Genomic DNA, 15,129 nt, shown 5'->3' with positions numbered 1-15,129 from the left:
TATGAAAGAATGCCTAGAATTGTCTTTGTTTTAATGAAGAAATTAACAGGCAATTGAGGAATTTATTTTTGTGTGGTGGGGAGGTATGTATTTGTACTTCTACTCCTCGGAGATAACACTCTTATCAATTATATAATTGACATGATTGATTCCTTCCCTACAAGGTTTCAGTGGAGAAAAGAAAAAGTGGAGAGGTGGTCTAGAAAGGAACTTTCCTAATGGAAAGTAAGGGTGACTCGGGAGCACAGATGCCAGGATTGACACGAAATTAGGGAATCTGAAGATGGACTCTCAAGAAAAATGAAGATACCACTGCCAAGGGAGAAAGACAAGTAATGAGGAAAGCCAGGGATTGTTGCTATTAAGAGACTGGACACAGCGCCTTTGCTTCTTAGAGCACCCCGCCCCTCCCTGGTCCCGCTTCCTTGGCGCTGCTGCTCTTGCTGTGTGGATGCCATCGGTTTCCTGGGCTGCGGTGGGTGTGCTCCTAGTACCTGGCTCATGGGAAGGGAGAGACACAGACCTCCCTCACATGCTTCCAGGGCTGCACAAGGAGGAAATGTGCTTTTGATAACTGATTGGGAACTTGAATGCAGAAAAGCCAAACTTCGCTAAACCTAATGTTGTTGTAATATTAATACAGTCCTAAAACATAGACCATGTTTTAAAATCTAAATAATGGATTTACAGTTGAGGTTTGGAAAGCATCTTTTTGTACATTGGGAACAAACTGCCAACAGAATTTGACTACCCTCTTGGTAATTGATTCTCCAAGCATAGTCACAGCAACCAGGTTTATTTTGTACTCTCTGCCTTTTTCTTGGTGATCTCATTCAGTCTGAAACATCCCGGGGAGTGTGTTTTAAGAAAACATAGACTTTCCGTGTCTTAGTTTATGTCACAAAGTGAGTGAGAACATCAGTGAAACAAAGAACTGAGAATTGGACTCAGGAATTTAATTCCCAGTCTACTGTTGTGGTTACTTTTTTTTTTCCTTCATATTTTAGGATGAGCAATCAAAGGTATTTTCTGTACTACTACAGAGAGAAAAGAGATTTACTGTCGAACAGCAACTCATTTCTAAGTTTTATTTGAGTGCTTATTTTTTCAAGCAGTAGCAATCACTTTGGTAATAGTGAAATTTAGCACAGACCCCAGAGTCAGACTGACCGAGTGTGAATCCTAGCCCTACTGAAGCCACTCTCTGCCGTAGTTTATGCATCTGTAAAATGGGGATAATTATAGCACCGACTTCATAGAGCTGTTGTAACAGTTAAGTGAGTTAACGTATGTCACATGCTTACAACCTATCTGACACATAGTATAAAATTCGTGCTTTTATATTTTAAATGATAGATGTTATAGCCTTTACTTCATAAATATTTCTTCTCAGTATTTAAAAATATCTAAGGGGTAAAATAGGATTTTTCGAAATTCTCTGAAAATATATGTATAATACATGTGAGAAAGCCTTTTTCATTGCTTTACCGTATTTTATTTTATTTTATTTTTTTTTCGGTACGCCGGCCTCTCACCATTGTGGCCTCTCCCGTTGCGGAGCACAGGCTCCGGATGCGCAGGCTCACGGGCCCAGCCGCTCCGCGGCATGTGGGATCTTCCCGAACCGGGGCACGAACCCGTGTCCCCTGCATGAGCAGGCGGACTCTCAACCACTGCACCACCAGGGAAGCCCTACCTTATTTTAATATGTGACATATGTGTATAGTCAGTGCCCTGCTGTCACCACTGAGCAGCCCTGTGACAGAACTGTCCTGCACGTGTGTCTCTGACGTCACGGACCCTGGGTCCAAAATGGGCGTCCTTTGAGTTGCTTGTCCACCGGCCATGACGGATTCGCATTGACTCTCCCACACATTTTGCCCTGGTTCTCTTTGTGGCCAGTGGCACGCATTCATGAGACAGCAGGCTTTGGAAGAGACAGACACTAACCGACACTTACTGAATAAAAGCTGCTCTCTTGACCTTGTTAATTCTAGGTTTCTTTGCTTTTGAGGATTATTATTTTTAATGTACCTAAGTTTTTAAAAAGTCACCTTTTAACTTTACAAAATTATGTAATTCTTTCCACAAGTGAGTTTAGATTTTAATATCTATGTATAAAATACACACATGCATATGTATATATGTGTATATATGTATTTGTATATATATATAATTTTTACAAATCTGACTTGTTTTCAGACATCTCTTCCCCTCTGATATAATCTTGGTATCTCAAGGCATCATCCTAGGGGTAGTCTAAAAGTTTGTAGGTATTTCTGCCTCTGGCTACTTTGAAGTAAATAATTTGAGATGACTAATGTGCTTGCCTAAGACATATTATCTTTATAATAGCAATTTTATGATCATGCTCAATTGCAAATATCATTTTATTATGGTAATCACTGTTATTTTATTGCAGTAAGTATAATGTCTAGTGTTGATGAAGCAACTTTATCAGGTTTTGAAATTTTGCTATTTCTAATTCTCTTTAATTATTTCCTTTATTACCTGATTTGCTTTTGCTATATTTAATTGCTATGCCAAAGGATTCTGAATGTGAAATTCTGGAATTGTAACTAAGATTCTGGCATCCACTCTTACGCATGGACAGTCTTTTATGGTGGTATGTGCAAGATTTTATTCCAGCAAATATAGTATCTGTGGGCCCTTTTGTTTTGCAAAAGAATGTAGCAAATTGAACTTCAGTATGAGAATGTCAGTTTGTGGAAGCAGAATGTAAAAAAGCAACTGTGAGGGACTTGTATCCAGAATATATAAAGAATTCTTATGACTCAACAATAAAAAGAAAAATAATCCAGTTTAAAAGTGGGCAAAGGATTTCAATAGACATTTCTCCAAAGAAAATAGATAAATGACCAATAAGCACATGAAAAGATGTTAAACATTATTAGATATTAGGGAAAGGTAAATCAAAACCACAGTAAGATACCACTTCACAAAAAGACAGACAATAACAGTGTTAACAAATTGTGGAGAAATCAGGTCCCTTGTCCACTGTTGGTGGGAAGATAAAATGGTGCAGCTGCCTTAGAAAGCATTCTGGCAGTTCCTCAAATGTTAGACACAGAGTTACTGTATGACCCCACAATTTCACCCCTAGGTGTATATCCAAGAGAACTGAAAAAAGCTTAACACATACATATATACGTACGTACATGTTCATAACATCAATGTTTATAATAATCAAGAAGTAGGGAAAAAGCCCAGATGTCTATTAATGAATGAATGAATAAATAAAATGTGGTATATCCATAAGATAGAATATTATTCAGACAGAGAGAGGAATGAACTATTGGTGCATGTTATGAGCCATTTTTTCCCTCGGATCAGATAATTTTTACTGATGTGCTTGATGTTTGAGTTACACTATATTTTATAGTCGTATTATACAACATACATAATATTGTTAATACATAATGTTATTATAAGGACTAAGATATTAAACATAGAATACTTTGCTTTTAAAAAACATTCCAGAATCAACACGCATGAACCTTGAAAGCACTACGCGAAAGCAGCCGGAGACAAAAGACAACATATTGTATGGTTCCATTTGTATGAAGTGTTCAGAATAGGCAATCTCTAGAACGGAAAGTAGATCAGTAGTTGAGGGGCAGGGAGGGGACATGGAGAGTGACTGCTAATGGGTGCCAGCATTCTTTTTAAAAAAAATTTGTATTGAAGTATATAATTAACATATAGCATTGTATTAGTTTCAGATGTACAACATTACAACATAATGATTCAACATTTGTATACATTGCAAAATGATCACCCACCATAATAAATCTAGTTAATATCCATTACCATACATCGTTACAAAATTCTTTTTTCTTGTGATGAGGACTGTTAAGACCTCTCCTAGCAATTTTCAGATATGCAACACAGTATTGCTAACTATAGTCACCATGCTCTACATTATATATCCCCAGGACTTATTTATTTTTATAACTGGTAGTTTGTACCTTTTGACCCATTTCACCCATTTTTCCCCCACCCGTGCAACCACCAATCTGTTTTCTGTATCTATGACCTTGGTTTTTTAAATTTGTTTGTTTGCTTGCTTTGGTTTTTAGATTCCACATATAAGTGAGATCATACAGTATTTGTCTCTCTGACTTCGCTTGGTATAATGCCCTCAAGGTCCTTTTCATTCTTTTTTATGGCTGGGTAGTATTCCATGGTGTGTGTATGTGTGTGTGCATTTTCTTTTTTCATTTACCCATCGATGGACACTTAGGTTGTTTCCATATCTTGTCTGTTGTAAATGATGCTGCAGTGAACATGGGGGTGCACATATCTTTTCTACTTAGTATTTTTGTTTTCATTGGATAAATACCCAGGGTGGAATTGGTGGATTATATGATTGTTCTATTTTTAATTTTTTGAGGAACCTCCATACTGTTTTCCATAATGGCTGCACCAATTTAAATTCTCACCATCAGTGCATAAGAGTTCCCTTTTCTCCATGTTCCTTCCAGCTCTTGTTATTTCTTGTCTTTTGGATAATAGCCATTATAACAGATGTGAAGTAATATCTCATTGTGGTTTTTATTTGCATTTCCCTGATGATTAGTGATGTTGAATATCTTTTCATGTGCCTATTGGCCCTCTGTATGTCTTCTTTGGAAAAATTTTTATTCAAGTACTCTGCCCATTTTTTAATCTGATTATTTATTGTTTTGCTGTTGAATTTTATGACTTCATTATATAATTTGGGTACTAAACCCTTATCAGATTTATGATTTGGAAATATTTTCTCCTGTTCAGTAGATTGCCATTTCATTTTGCTCATTATTTCATTTGCTGTACAGAAGTTTTTTAGTTTGATGTAGTCTAAGTTGTTTATTTTTGCTTTTGTTGCCTTTGCTTTTACAGTCAGATCCAAAAAACCATGGACAAGACTGATGTCAAGGAATTTACCACCTACGTTTTCTTCTAGGAGTTTTATGGTTTGAGGTCTTATGTTCAGGTGTTTAATTCATTTGGAGTTAATTTTTGTGTATGGTGTAAAATAGTGGTACAGTTTCATTCTTTTGCGTGTATCTGTCCAATTTTCCCAACACCATTTATTTAAGAGACTTTCCTTTCCCCATTGTATATTCTCAGCTCCCTGTCATAAATTAATTAACCACATATGTGTGGGTTTATTTCTGGGCTGTCTATTCTGTTCCTTTGATTTCTGTGTCTTTTTATGCTAATGTCATACTGTTTTGATTACTTTAGCTTTGTAATGTAGTCTGAAGTCAGGGAGCATTGTGATGCCTCCAGCTTGGTTCTTCTCCCTCAAGGTTACTTTGGCTACTTGGGATCTTTTGTGATGCCATAGGAATTTTAGGATGTGGTTTCTATTTCTGTGAAAAATGCCATTGGAATTTTGATAGGGATTGCATTAAATCTGTAGGTTGCTTTGGATAATATAGACATTTTAACAATATTAATTCTTCTAGTTCATGAGCATGGAGTACCTTTATTTGTGTCTTCAATTTTTTCATCAATGGTTAAATTTATTCCTCAGTATTTTATTCTTTTTGATGTAAATGGGATTGTTGTCTTATTTTCTCTTTCTGATAGTTTGTTGTTAATGTACAGAAATCAGCAGATTTCTATATATTTATTTTGTATGCTGCAACGTAATTCATTTATTCTAACCATGTTTTGATGAAGTCTTTAGAGTTTTCTATGTATAATATCATGTAATTTGCAGATGGTGATAGTTCTACTTCTTCCTTTCCAATTTAGATTCCTTTTATTTCTTTTTCTTGCCTAATTGTTCTGGCTAGGACTTCTATACCATGTTGAATAAAAGTGGCAAGAGTGGGTATCTTTGTCTCGTTCCTGATCTTAGAGGAAAATTTTTAGCTTTCATTATTGAGTATGACGTTAACTGTGGGCCAGCTTTCTTTCTGAGGTGATGAAACTGTTCTGACATTAAATAGTAGGGATGTATGCAAAACTCTGCAACTATACTAAAAACCACTGAATTGTACCCTTTAAAAAGGTGCACTTTAGGGAATTCCCCAGTGGTCCAGCAGTTAGGACTCCTCGCTCTCACTGCCGAGGGCCCAGGTTCAATCCCTGGCTGGGGAACTAAGATCCCACAAGCCATGTGGCATAGTCATAAATGAATGAATGGATAAATAAATAAATAAGTCTCCCTTTAAAAGAAAAACTGCATTTTATAGTATGTGAATTCTGTCTCCTGAAGGCTGTTATTAAATAACTGAAATAATGGTAGCCACTGCTTTTCCTAAAGTGTACTAGTGCTCAGATTTCTATTAGTTCTGTGGATGTTATGTGTGTACATGTGTGTACTGAGCAAATATGATAAGTGATATGATAATATCACGTTGTGTAAGCAATGCAATGTTGTATAATATTTTTGGCTCCAAATTCTCATTTGTTACTTGAACTTCATGGATACCTTAGGGACTTATTTATGTAAATAACCACGCTGCTTTTACTAAAGAATACAGCCTTTTATCTCTGAAAGTTAATATTGCAAGTGATTGTATTATAAATTGTTACCTTTCTTTTCTAGGATTTCCTGAGAAGACAACAGTCAAACAGCGTTATCGTCTACTTGGAAATAGTCTCAATGTGCATGTAGTAGCTCAACTAATCAAAATCCTATGTGAATAATTTTTAAGTAACTCTGAAAGATGGTGGCAGTATTCCATTATATCCAGATAATAACTCTGAAATTCTTTTTTGAATTAATTTTGACAAAATTCAACTAAATTATCTTATTCTCTCGTTAATAAGAATTTGGATTTATCAGGAAAATGCCGTTTTGTTTCCTTAAGTTTATATTACTGTGTTTTGTAAGGTGAAAATTATTGTTATTCTTTAGGAGAATATCTTTTTATATGAAATTGTTAAATATATATGTAAAATATTCCCTTTATAATATTACGGTATAGACAAATTTGGGAACATTAGAATTTTAATGTCTACATGAATATTTTGTAAAGTGTCATAACAGGTGTACTATATGAACTTGAGAAACTGTATATTGTGTATGTTAATTAAAGAAGTTGCTTTATGAATCTATTACTTTTTTAAAATAATTCTTCCTGTTTCTAAAATGATGATTCTAATTCTGCCCTGTTTAAAATATTGAGTGTTTTACTTAATTTCAATTTTTTAAACATTCCTTTATTTTATCTAAACAAATGTGTATAATATTTTAGACCAAATTATCATCATTTACCTTATACAACAGTCTGAAGAAAATCTCAGAAATAGTAATGCTAATTCTTGATTACCTCTCCATCGGTATGCCATAGAAAGTGTAGGTGCACATTATTTAATTATCTTTAATTCTACTTCCTTCTGAAAGACAAAACTCACTGTCCCTTTTTCATTTATACGTACCTACCTGTAGTTTGCTATCTTCAGAGCTTGCTTTTGTCTTCCTTTTCAGCTTCTTGTTGTAAGTTGAATTTGCCATCATGATCTAAGGAATGTAGCACAGCATTAAGATTTTAGGGAGGGAACTCTGCCCTCTGACCCCATTCCACATACCTATTCTGTGAATTAACTTTTATAACTAACTTTCTCTGACTCTCCCTCTCCATAGACTTCTTGGAATTAGGACTCTAATCAGACTAAATCTTGCATCATAAATCCTGTGGTTTTGATTTTGGTGATAAGATCAAGTGACAAATAGAAGAGAAATGAAAAGAAATAAGATGAGAAATTTTGTCACAAATTTTAATTCATATTTTTATTCTTAAAAAACAATCATCCTGATATGGAAAAATTGGAACCCTATGCATTACTGATGGGAATGTAAAATAGTGCAGCCTCTATAGAAGATAGATGATAATCCCTTTAAAAAAATTAAACACAGAATTACCATATGATAAAGCAATTCCACTTCTAGGTATATACCCAAAAGAATTGAAAAGAGGGACTAAGATATTTGTATACCAATGTTCATTGCAGCGTTATTGACGATATTCAGCTGTAAAAAGGAAGGAAATTCTGACACGTTACAACATGGATGAACCTTGAAGACATTATATTCAGTGAAATAAACCAGACACAAAAGGACAAAGTCTGTATAATTCCATTTATATGAGGTATGTACAAGAGTCAAATTCATAGAGATAGAAAGTAGACTAGTGGTTACCAGGGCTCAGGAGACCAGGGAAATGGGCGTTCATGTTTATTGGGTGTAGAGTCTCTGGGGGAGGTGCAGAAGTTCTGGAGGTGATGGTTGCACAACAGTGTGAACGTACTTAATGGCACTGAATTGCATGCTTGAAAATTGTTTAAATGGCAAATTTTATGTTATGTGCATTTTATCACAATTAAAAAAAAAACATTCCCCACCACCATTTTTTCAGAAGAACTCATAGATAAATATGGGAGTAGGGAAGCTGTAGACCAATGCATATATGTATAACTGTCACTGTCTACATTTTGTGTATGTGTTTAAAGATAAACCTTAGTACAAGTCTCGTAAATGATAGTATACAGCTATCTGAAATCACTTTGGCACACTTTTCTCTGTTTTCCTCACTGATGAAAAGATTCTTCCCAATAAGAAGGTTCAGAGTTTTACTATGATTATGCTATAATTATAGTGTCCTGTGCCCCACTGCGCAATGATACAACAAAAAGTGTTGAGTTGCAGTGCACCAGGCAGAAACACATGAAGGCTCTGTGGCGACATGTGCGTACAAACTAGGAGATAAAATACAGCTTGGTGAAAAATTTTAAATTATTGAAGTACATCCATGGGCAGATCGTGATTCTTGCCCTTAATTAATTATGTATAATAGCAAGCACAAAATTCATACATTAATGAAGATATATTTACCGGAGTATCCCTTAATTAGCATATATACACATCTTGGAAATTCTGATATTTGGACTTACTGTAAGCTTATTCAACATTTTGGAAAATATAGGCTCTCCTTTTAAAAAAACAATAATTAAATCTTTGCCATTTCTAACAGGAAACTGATTTTTTGTTCTCCCCTTTGCGTCGCTTGTGCTCTTTTATTTCTTTTTTTAATTTTTTAAAAAAATTTATTTATTTATTTTGCGCATGGGCTTTGTCTAGTTGCATCGAGCAGGGGCTACTCTTCGTTGCGGTGCGTGGGCTTCTCACTGCCGTGGCTTCTCTTGTTGCGGAGCATGGGCTCTAGGCGCGTGGGCTTCAGTAGTTGTGGCACGTGGGCTCAGTAGTTGTGGCTCGCGGGCTCTAGAGCGCAGGCTCAGTAGTTGTGGCGCACAGGCTTGTTGCTCCACAGCATGTGGGATCCTCCCGGACCGGGGCTCGAACCCGTGCGCCCTGCATTGGCAGGCGGATTCTTAACCCCTGCGCCACCAGGGAAGCCGCCACTTGTGCTCTTCGAAATGGTTTGCCAAATAATCATAAATTATCTATTACCCTGCTTCATATTTTTAGTAAGTTTTCCATACCTAAATATAATGCATGAGACAAATCAATTTAAACCGAATGAATCATATTGGAAAATGATTTTGAAGAGGAGCTATGTAGTCATAGGAGAAGGAGCCAGTGCTTGATCATCTTAATCCTTAGTGGCAGGCAGTAGAGCCAAATGATGAGGGCGGTGAGTCACCCTGTTACTGAGGGATCAGCTGACCCTCTGCAAGTTCAGAGTCCCCTGAACATTGTGTTCTGGCTAGTAAATCAGACCTGCACAGTAGGCACTGCCCTGTGCCTTGAAAAGTGAGAAAATACCACTGACTATCAGCCAACTTGCTCCCCCTCACAAGACAGAGCCTTTTAAGGAGACGAAACCAGTAGTTGAGATTGTGAAAGTTGATGGGCCACCTAGCACTAAAATTATTTTTTTGAGGTATTGGGCAAGATTCTTTAACAAAAATCACAGTTTGTCTTTTGTTCTAACCTCAACCTAATTTGGGTCAGAAGTTGTTAAATTGTAGGAGGCTCTTGAGGATAGATGAGTGAAGCTAAGCACAAATGAAACTGGTTTGATTCTAGCTCTAGCAGTACACAGTAAAGAAGCATCCGCCATATGAGCCAGCCTCAAGCACGTGCTGAAGGATGCGTTCTGTGGGCCAGCTGCCGTGTCTGCACCCAAACTAGAATGGCTCTGGTTGCTCGTTGTTGTTTTTTTTTTTTTTTTGAGGTACGCGGGGCTCTCACTGTTGTGGCCTCTCCGGTTGCGGAGCACAGGCTCCGGACGCGCAGGCTCAGCGGCCATGGCTCACGGGCCCAGCCGCTCCGCGGCATGTGGGATCTTCCCGGACCGGGGCACGAACCCGCGTCCCCTGCATCGGCAGGCGGACTCTCAACCACTGCGCCACCAGGGAAGCCCTGCTCGTTTTGTTTTGATAACTTTATAATTTAAAATCAAAAGTTAGAATCAACAACTTCCCAAATAAGCCAAGATAACACAATAAGCCCATATAGGTAAAGTAGTTAAAGGATGTTTTTCTGAGTTGGTTATGTTGTTGAAAAGGTTAACTTTTCATAATTTGGTTTTCGGCTTGGAACTATGCCTGTTTGAGGCCACCAGTTGTAAACTGACTTGCTAATAGCGTTGGGCTTTGAAATTGAGTGAGTGTTGTAGGTTTCAGCAGTTTCTTAAGGACTGTGATTGACCTGGTTATATAATTTTTCAAGACAGCCTTGGAACTTCCCTGTACTGGAATTCTCTTCTTCTCAGGTTCTACTGTCAAAATGTGCTACATACAGCTGTCATATCACCTTCTTAACATGCATCTTTTTTGACCCACCTCCAATCCAACCTATTCTTTCTCCATTCATCATACTCACCAGGATGTCTAGTTATGCCTATAATACCTCACTTGGCAAAGTTCCTTTGCATATTTTATTAAAGAGCAGTAAGAATCCCACATATGTTCTTCAACTTCAGATCATACTGGTCAGTCTTTCTTTACCATTTTTCCTCTCCTGTCATTCGTTCACTTTGCTGCTAAAATTTTAAACTTCGTTGTTTTTTTTTTTTTAAATCCATTTTCCTGACCTCTCTCCTTGACTTCTAAGAACATTTTACACTAAAATACTCATGCTCTTCAAAATCTTACACAACCACGACCCAAACTACATTACTATTTTTGTCTTGATTTTTGAGTTTATTCCTTTTAAAATTTATTTGTTCAACAAATACGAGCATGTGCAAAGAACTTTTTTGGCTTCTTATTCCCCAAGTTCTCAAATAAATTTGTCATATATTTACCGTAGGTTCTGAGTGTTATTTTCAATTACATCCAACACTTATAACTCTCCCTCAAGTGTACCATACTTGATTCCTAAAGCTTCCAAAATCTTGTTTTTTCTACAAATCTGAATTTAGATAGAAATTTTCACAAAAACTAGGAGATAGGAAGTTACTTTTCTGATAGAACTCTTCTTTATAGCCCTAGGGTGTTCTCATTTATCTTCTTATACATACTATGGTTTCACTGTTTACTTCAAGTATTTGCTCTGTATTTTATTTTGTTTGTATCTTTATTCATATCAGGGCAGATTTAAATTATGAGTGTAAATATGGAACATGTTTATTTAGCCAAGCTGGCTCTATAATCAGATGAGATCACCTAAAGAAGAGTCTAAAGAGAGAACAGAGAGTGGTTTGGAGCTGAACTTTATCCGTTCCTGAAGATGCAGTCCTCAGATTTCTCTACCCTTCAGTGACCAAGCCATTTTTCTCAGAGATCTCACCCTTTTCTGTAACTACTTTTTTGCCCACAACACCCAGAAAATATAATTTTGACTCAAATAGTTGTTATTTTGCTTACTTAGCTACTTAGGAACTTAGCTAGTTCCTTACACAAGTACAGTTAAATTTTACACACAAAAAAAGATTGAAAATACCTACTGGAATGTGATACTCCTTGTATAGTAGATACAGGTTGAGTTTGCTATTTGAGAACTCATCCTATTGATGAATAGACAATAAGCTTGATAGTTACTATACTTTGAATTGGTTTAAAATGAAAAATATTCCATGGTTTAGAGAATGTAAACTTCCAGGAGGGCAGGGATTTAATTTTTTTTTTTTTTTTTTTTTTTACTGCTACCTTCCCAGTGACTGCAACAGTACCTGGTGCAAAGTAAGCACTCAATAAATATTTGTTAAATGAGTGAATATAGTCACTATACTGGATCGATATAGAAAATTCCAAAGGCTGTCATACTGTGGAATTTAAAGTGTCTTTAAGTCACTTTAATTGGTGTTATCGCCACTTCCTCTATTAACAGAGGAATAGCCAAATTTACTCAAGTTTGGAATATATGATTTAAAAAATAATTCTAGGATAGAACTTGGGGTTTTGGCTTTGAGGGAAGCTGTGAAGATATAAATTTTTTAAAATACTGTATTCTGACTTGTCCAGACAAGAGGGAAGACTCATTTTTCCTGCTCCTTCCTGATAAGTACAATTATCAATTCTGGATAAGTATGATTATAAAATAATGCAAGAGACATCAGAAAGAAAACTCTGAAAGGTGTAAGGAAGAAAACAAACCAGCTAAGTACTCCCACAACTGGAGGGGGAACATAGTTACAGGATGTCTTATCACCTCCCACCCAACAGAAGAAGGTAGCCCAGGCTTGGTGTTTCCTGACCACCAAGCTAGCAACATAAGGGAGCCCAGGATGGAACAGGGGTCCTGCTGACAACACCAGGTGGGTCTGATACAACCCTCAAGGGCGTTGTATAGGGATCCCCACTGGCAAGTGTCCAGGGGAAGCATTACTCCCCTGGCAGGTCCAGGCTCCTCTCACTTGTTGAGAGACACTGAGCAACCATGGAGCCCTGACAAGGGGCATTCTGCTACAGGAGTGTCTGGCCTAGAAGTTTTCATCACCATGGGCAGGGGCTGTCTTTCCCCAACCTAGAGGTACCAGGTGACTCGTCTTGGGGAAAACTTCTTTCCCCTAAAGTAACACCATCAAGGACCACTTTGAGCTCCAGCAGCACCAGAAGGACCAAGTTAACACTGCAAAGGCTCTGAAATTTAAACTGCCACTGGAATCATAGACCAAAAGGTAGGCCAAGGCCTGCATGCTAAACATAAACATAGTGACTGCCTGCTTAAATAAAAGATTAAAATAGAACCCAGACTCTTCTAACATAATAGACGAAGTATCCAGGATATAATCTAAAATCACCTGTCATACCAAGAACCAAGCAAATCACAACAAATAAGAAAAGACAGCCAACTGATGGTATCTCCAGGATGAGCCAGGTGTTGGATTTATCTGACAAAGATTTTAAAGCAGCCATCATAAAAATGCCTTAACAAGTAGTTACAAACTCTTTTGAAGCAAAAAATAGAAAGGCTCCCCAAGGAAATAGTTAACAAAGACTTTTTTTTAACGTTGATAAAAAAACCACTATGATGTGCATTTTTGTCCCAGTTTTTTTAAAAAAAGAAATAAAGGCAATTATATAACTGAAAAATACAACAGCCAAAATAGAAAACTCATTGGATGGGTTCTATAATAGAATGAAAATGACAGATGATAGAATCAGTGAACTTGAAAATAAGCAATAGAATTAGTAAATCTGAATAACAAAGAGAAGACTGGGGAAAAATGAGACTCAGTGACCTCTGAGACAGTAATAAAGAGCCAACATTCATATATTTGGAGTCCAAGAAGTAGAGGAGAAAAAAGAATAGAGCTGGATGAATGTGCAAAGAAATAATGGATGGAAACATCTCAAATTTAGCAAAGGATAAATATGCAGGTTCAGGAAGCTGAGTGTACCCCAAACAGGATAGGCTGAAAGAAATCCATGCAAAGACACTTTATAATTAAACATGTGAAAACTAAAAACAAAGAAAAAATGAAAGCAACCAGAGAGAAGGGACACATTACTATAGCAGAACACAGTTTGAATAACAGCAGATTTCTCATCAGAAACCACGGGGGCTAGAAAGAGGTGGCACAACTGTGCCGAAAGAAAGAAACTGTTAACTGAAAGTTCTGTGTCCAGACCGTCCCACAGGAATGAAGGGGAGATAATGGTATTCTCAAATGAAGCAAAACTATGGGTAGGTTGCTAGGAAACCTACCCATAAACAATGGCTATTGGACGTTCTGCAAACAGAAATGAAATGATAAGAAAAAAGGCATCTTGGAGCATCAGGAAGGAAGAAAGAGTAATGGAAAGAGCAGAAGTATGGATACTTACAATAGACTCTGCTTCTCCTCGTGAATTTTATAAATCACATTTGATGATTGAAACAAAAATGATAATACCATCTAATGCTCAAGACAATATTTAAAAGTGGAGAAATTCAAGGAACCTAAATGGAACTGAGATTTCATTTCACTTAAAGTGGTGAATTGCTGATAGCAATCAACTGTGATGTCATGTACGTACAGTATATCGTTATGCCCAGAGCAGCAGCCACTGCGAAAACTGTGCAAAGAAATGCACTCAAAACCACTACAAGTAAATCAAGATGGAATCCTAAGAAATACTTAAGTAACCCACAGGAAGGCAAGAAAAGAGAGAGGAATGTGAAGCAGAGGAAACAAAAATGATTAAATGGCACAAAAGCTCTCCCAGATCGATAAATGTCTTAACTATAGTTGGTCAAAATACAGTATTTAAAATACAGAGATTGGTAGAGTGGATTAAAAAACATCATTTAATTATATACTTTGATAAGAAACCTGCTTCAAATGAAATGATTTAAGTAGGTTGAAAGTAAAAGATGGTAAAAACAGACCCACCATGGGAATCTGCCTTAATAATGTAATTCAAAAGGATGGCAGTTTATAGGGATGAAGATATTAAACATAGTGAAACTGGAAGCAGATTAAATGTGTTACAATAAGGCAATGCTGAAATACAAGATTGTGAAACCAATCAATAAAATATGCAACGAGCAGCTCCTTTGACAAACAGTTTGGTAGTTCCTCAAAACATTGTGTTACTATGTGACCCAACAAGAATGCTCGTAGGCATATTCCAAAGAACTGAAAACATATCCACACACAAACTTGTACATGAGTGTTCATAGCAACATTATTCATAATAGCCAAAAAGGGAAATGGCTATTGTGTTCATCAGTTGATGAATGAATAAACAAAACGTGTACATCCGTACAATAGATTC

The 15,129-nt window shown here is 36.7% G+C and overlaps 1 protein-coding gene across 8 annotated transcripts in view; it reads left to right on the top strand.

Moving 5' to 3' along the window:
- Positions 1 to 14,813, top strand: part of TRDMT1 (tRNA aspartic acid methyltransferase 1) — a 67,723-nt gene extending 52,910 nt beyond the window's left edge. For 6 of the 8 annotated variants that reach the window (XM_019933509.3, XM_073801698.1, XM_019933507.3 and 3 more), the window contains one exon: positions 6,566 to 7,077. In XM_019933509.3, the coding sequence (XP_019789068.1) occupies positions 6,566 to 6,666 (101 nt within the window). In that variant the 3' untranslated portion in view covers positions 6,667 to 7,077. Of the gene's footprint in view, positions 1 to 164; positions 7,078 to 7,974 lie in introns of those variants that run through there. The other 2 variants (XM_073801697.1, XM_033852486.2) reach the window with 2 other exon arrangements.
- Positions 14,814 to 15,129: the final 316 nt, after the last annotated feature.

The sequence above is a fragment of the Tursiops truncatus genome, chromosome 2 (assembly GCF_011762595.2).
Source record: "Tursiops truncatus isolate mTurTru1 chromosome 2, mTurTru1.mat.Y, whole genome shotgun sequence".
NCBI classification, from domain to species: Eukaryota; Metazoa; Chordata; class Mammalia; order Artiodactyla; family Delphinidae; genus Tursiops; species Tursiops truncatus.
The sequence above is the reverse complement of the archived record's forward strand: the minus strand, read 5'-3'. Positions and strand labels throughout refer to the sequence as shown.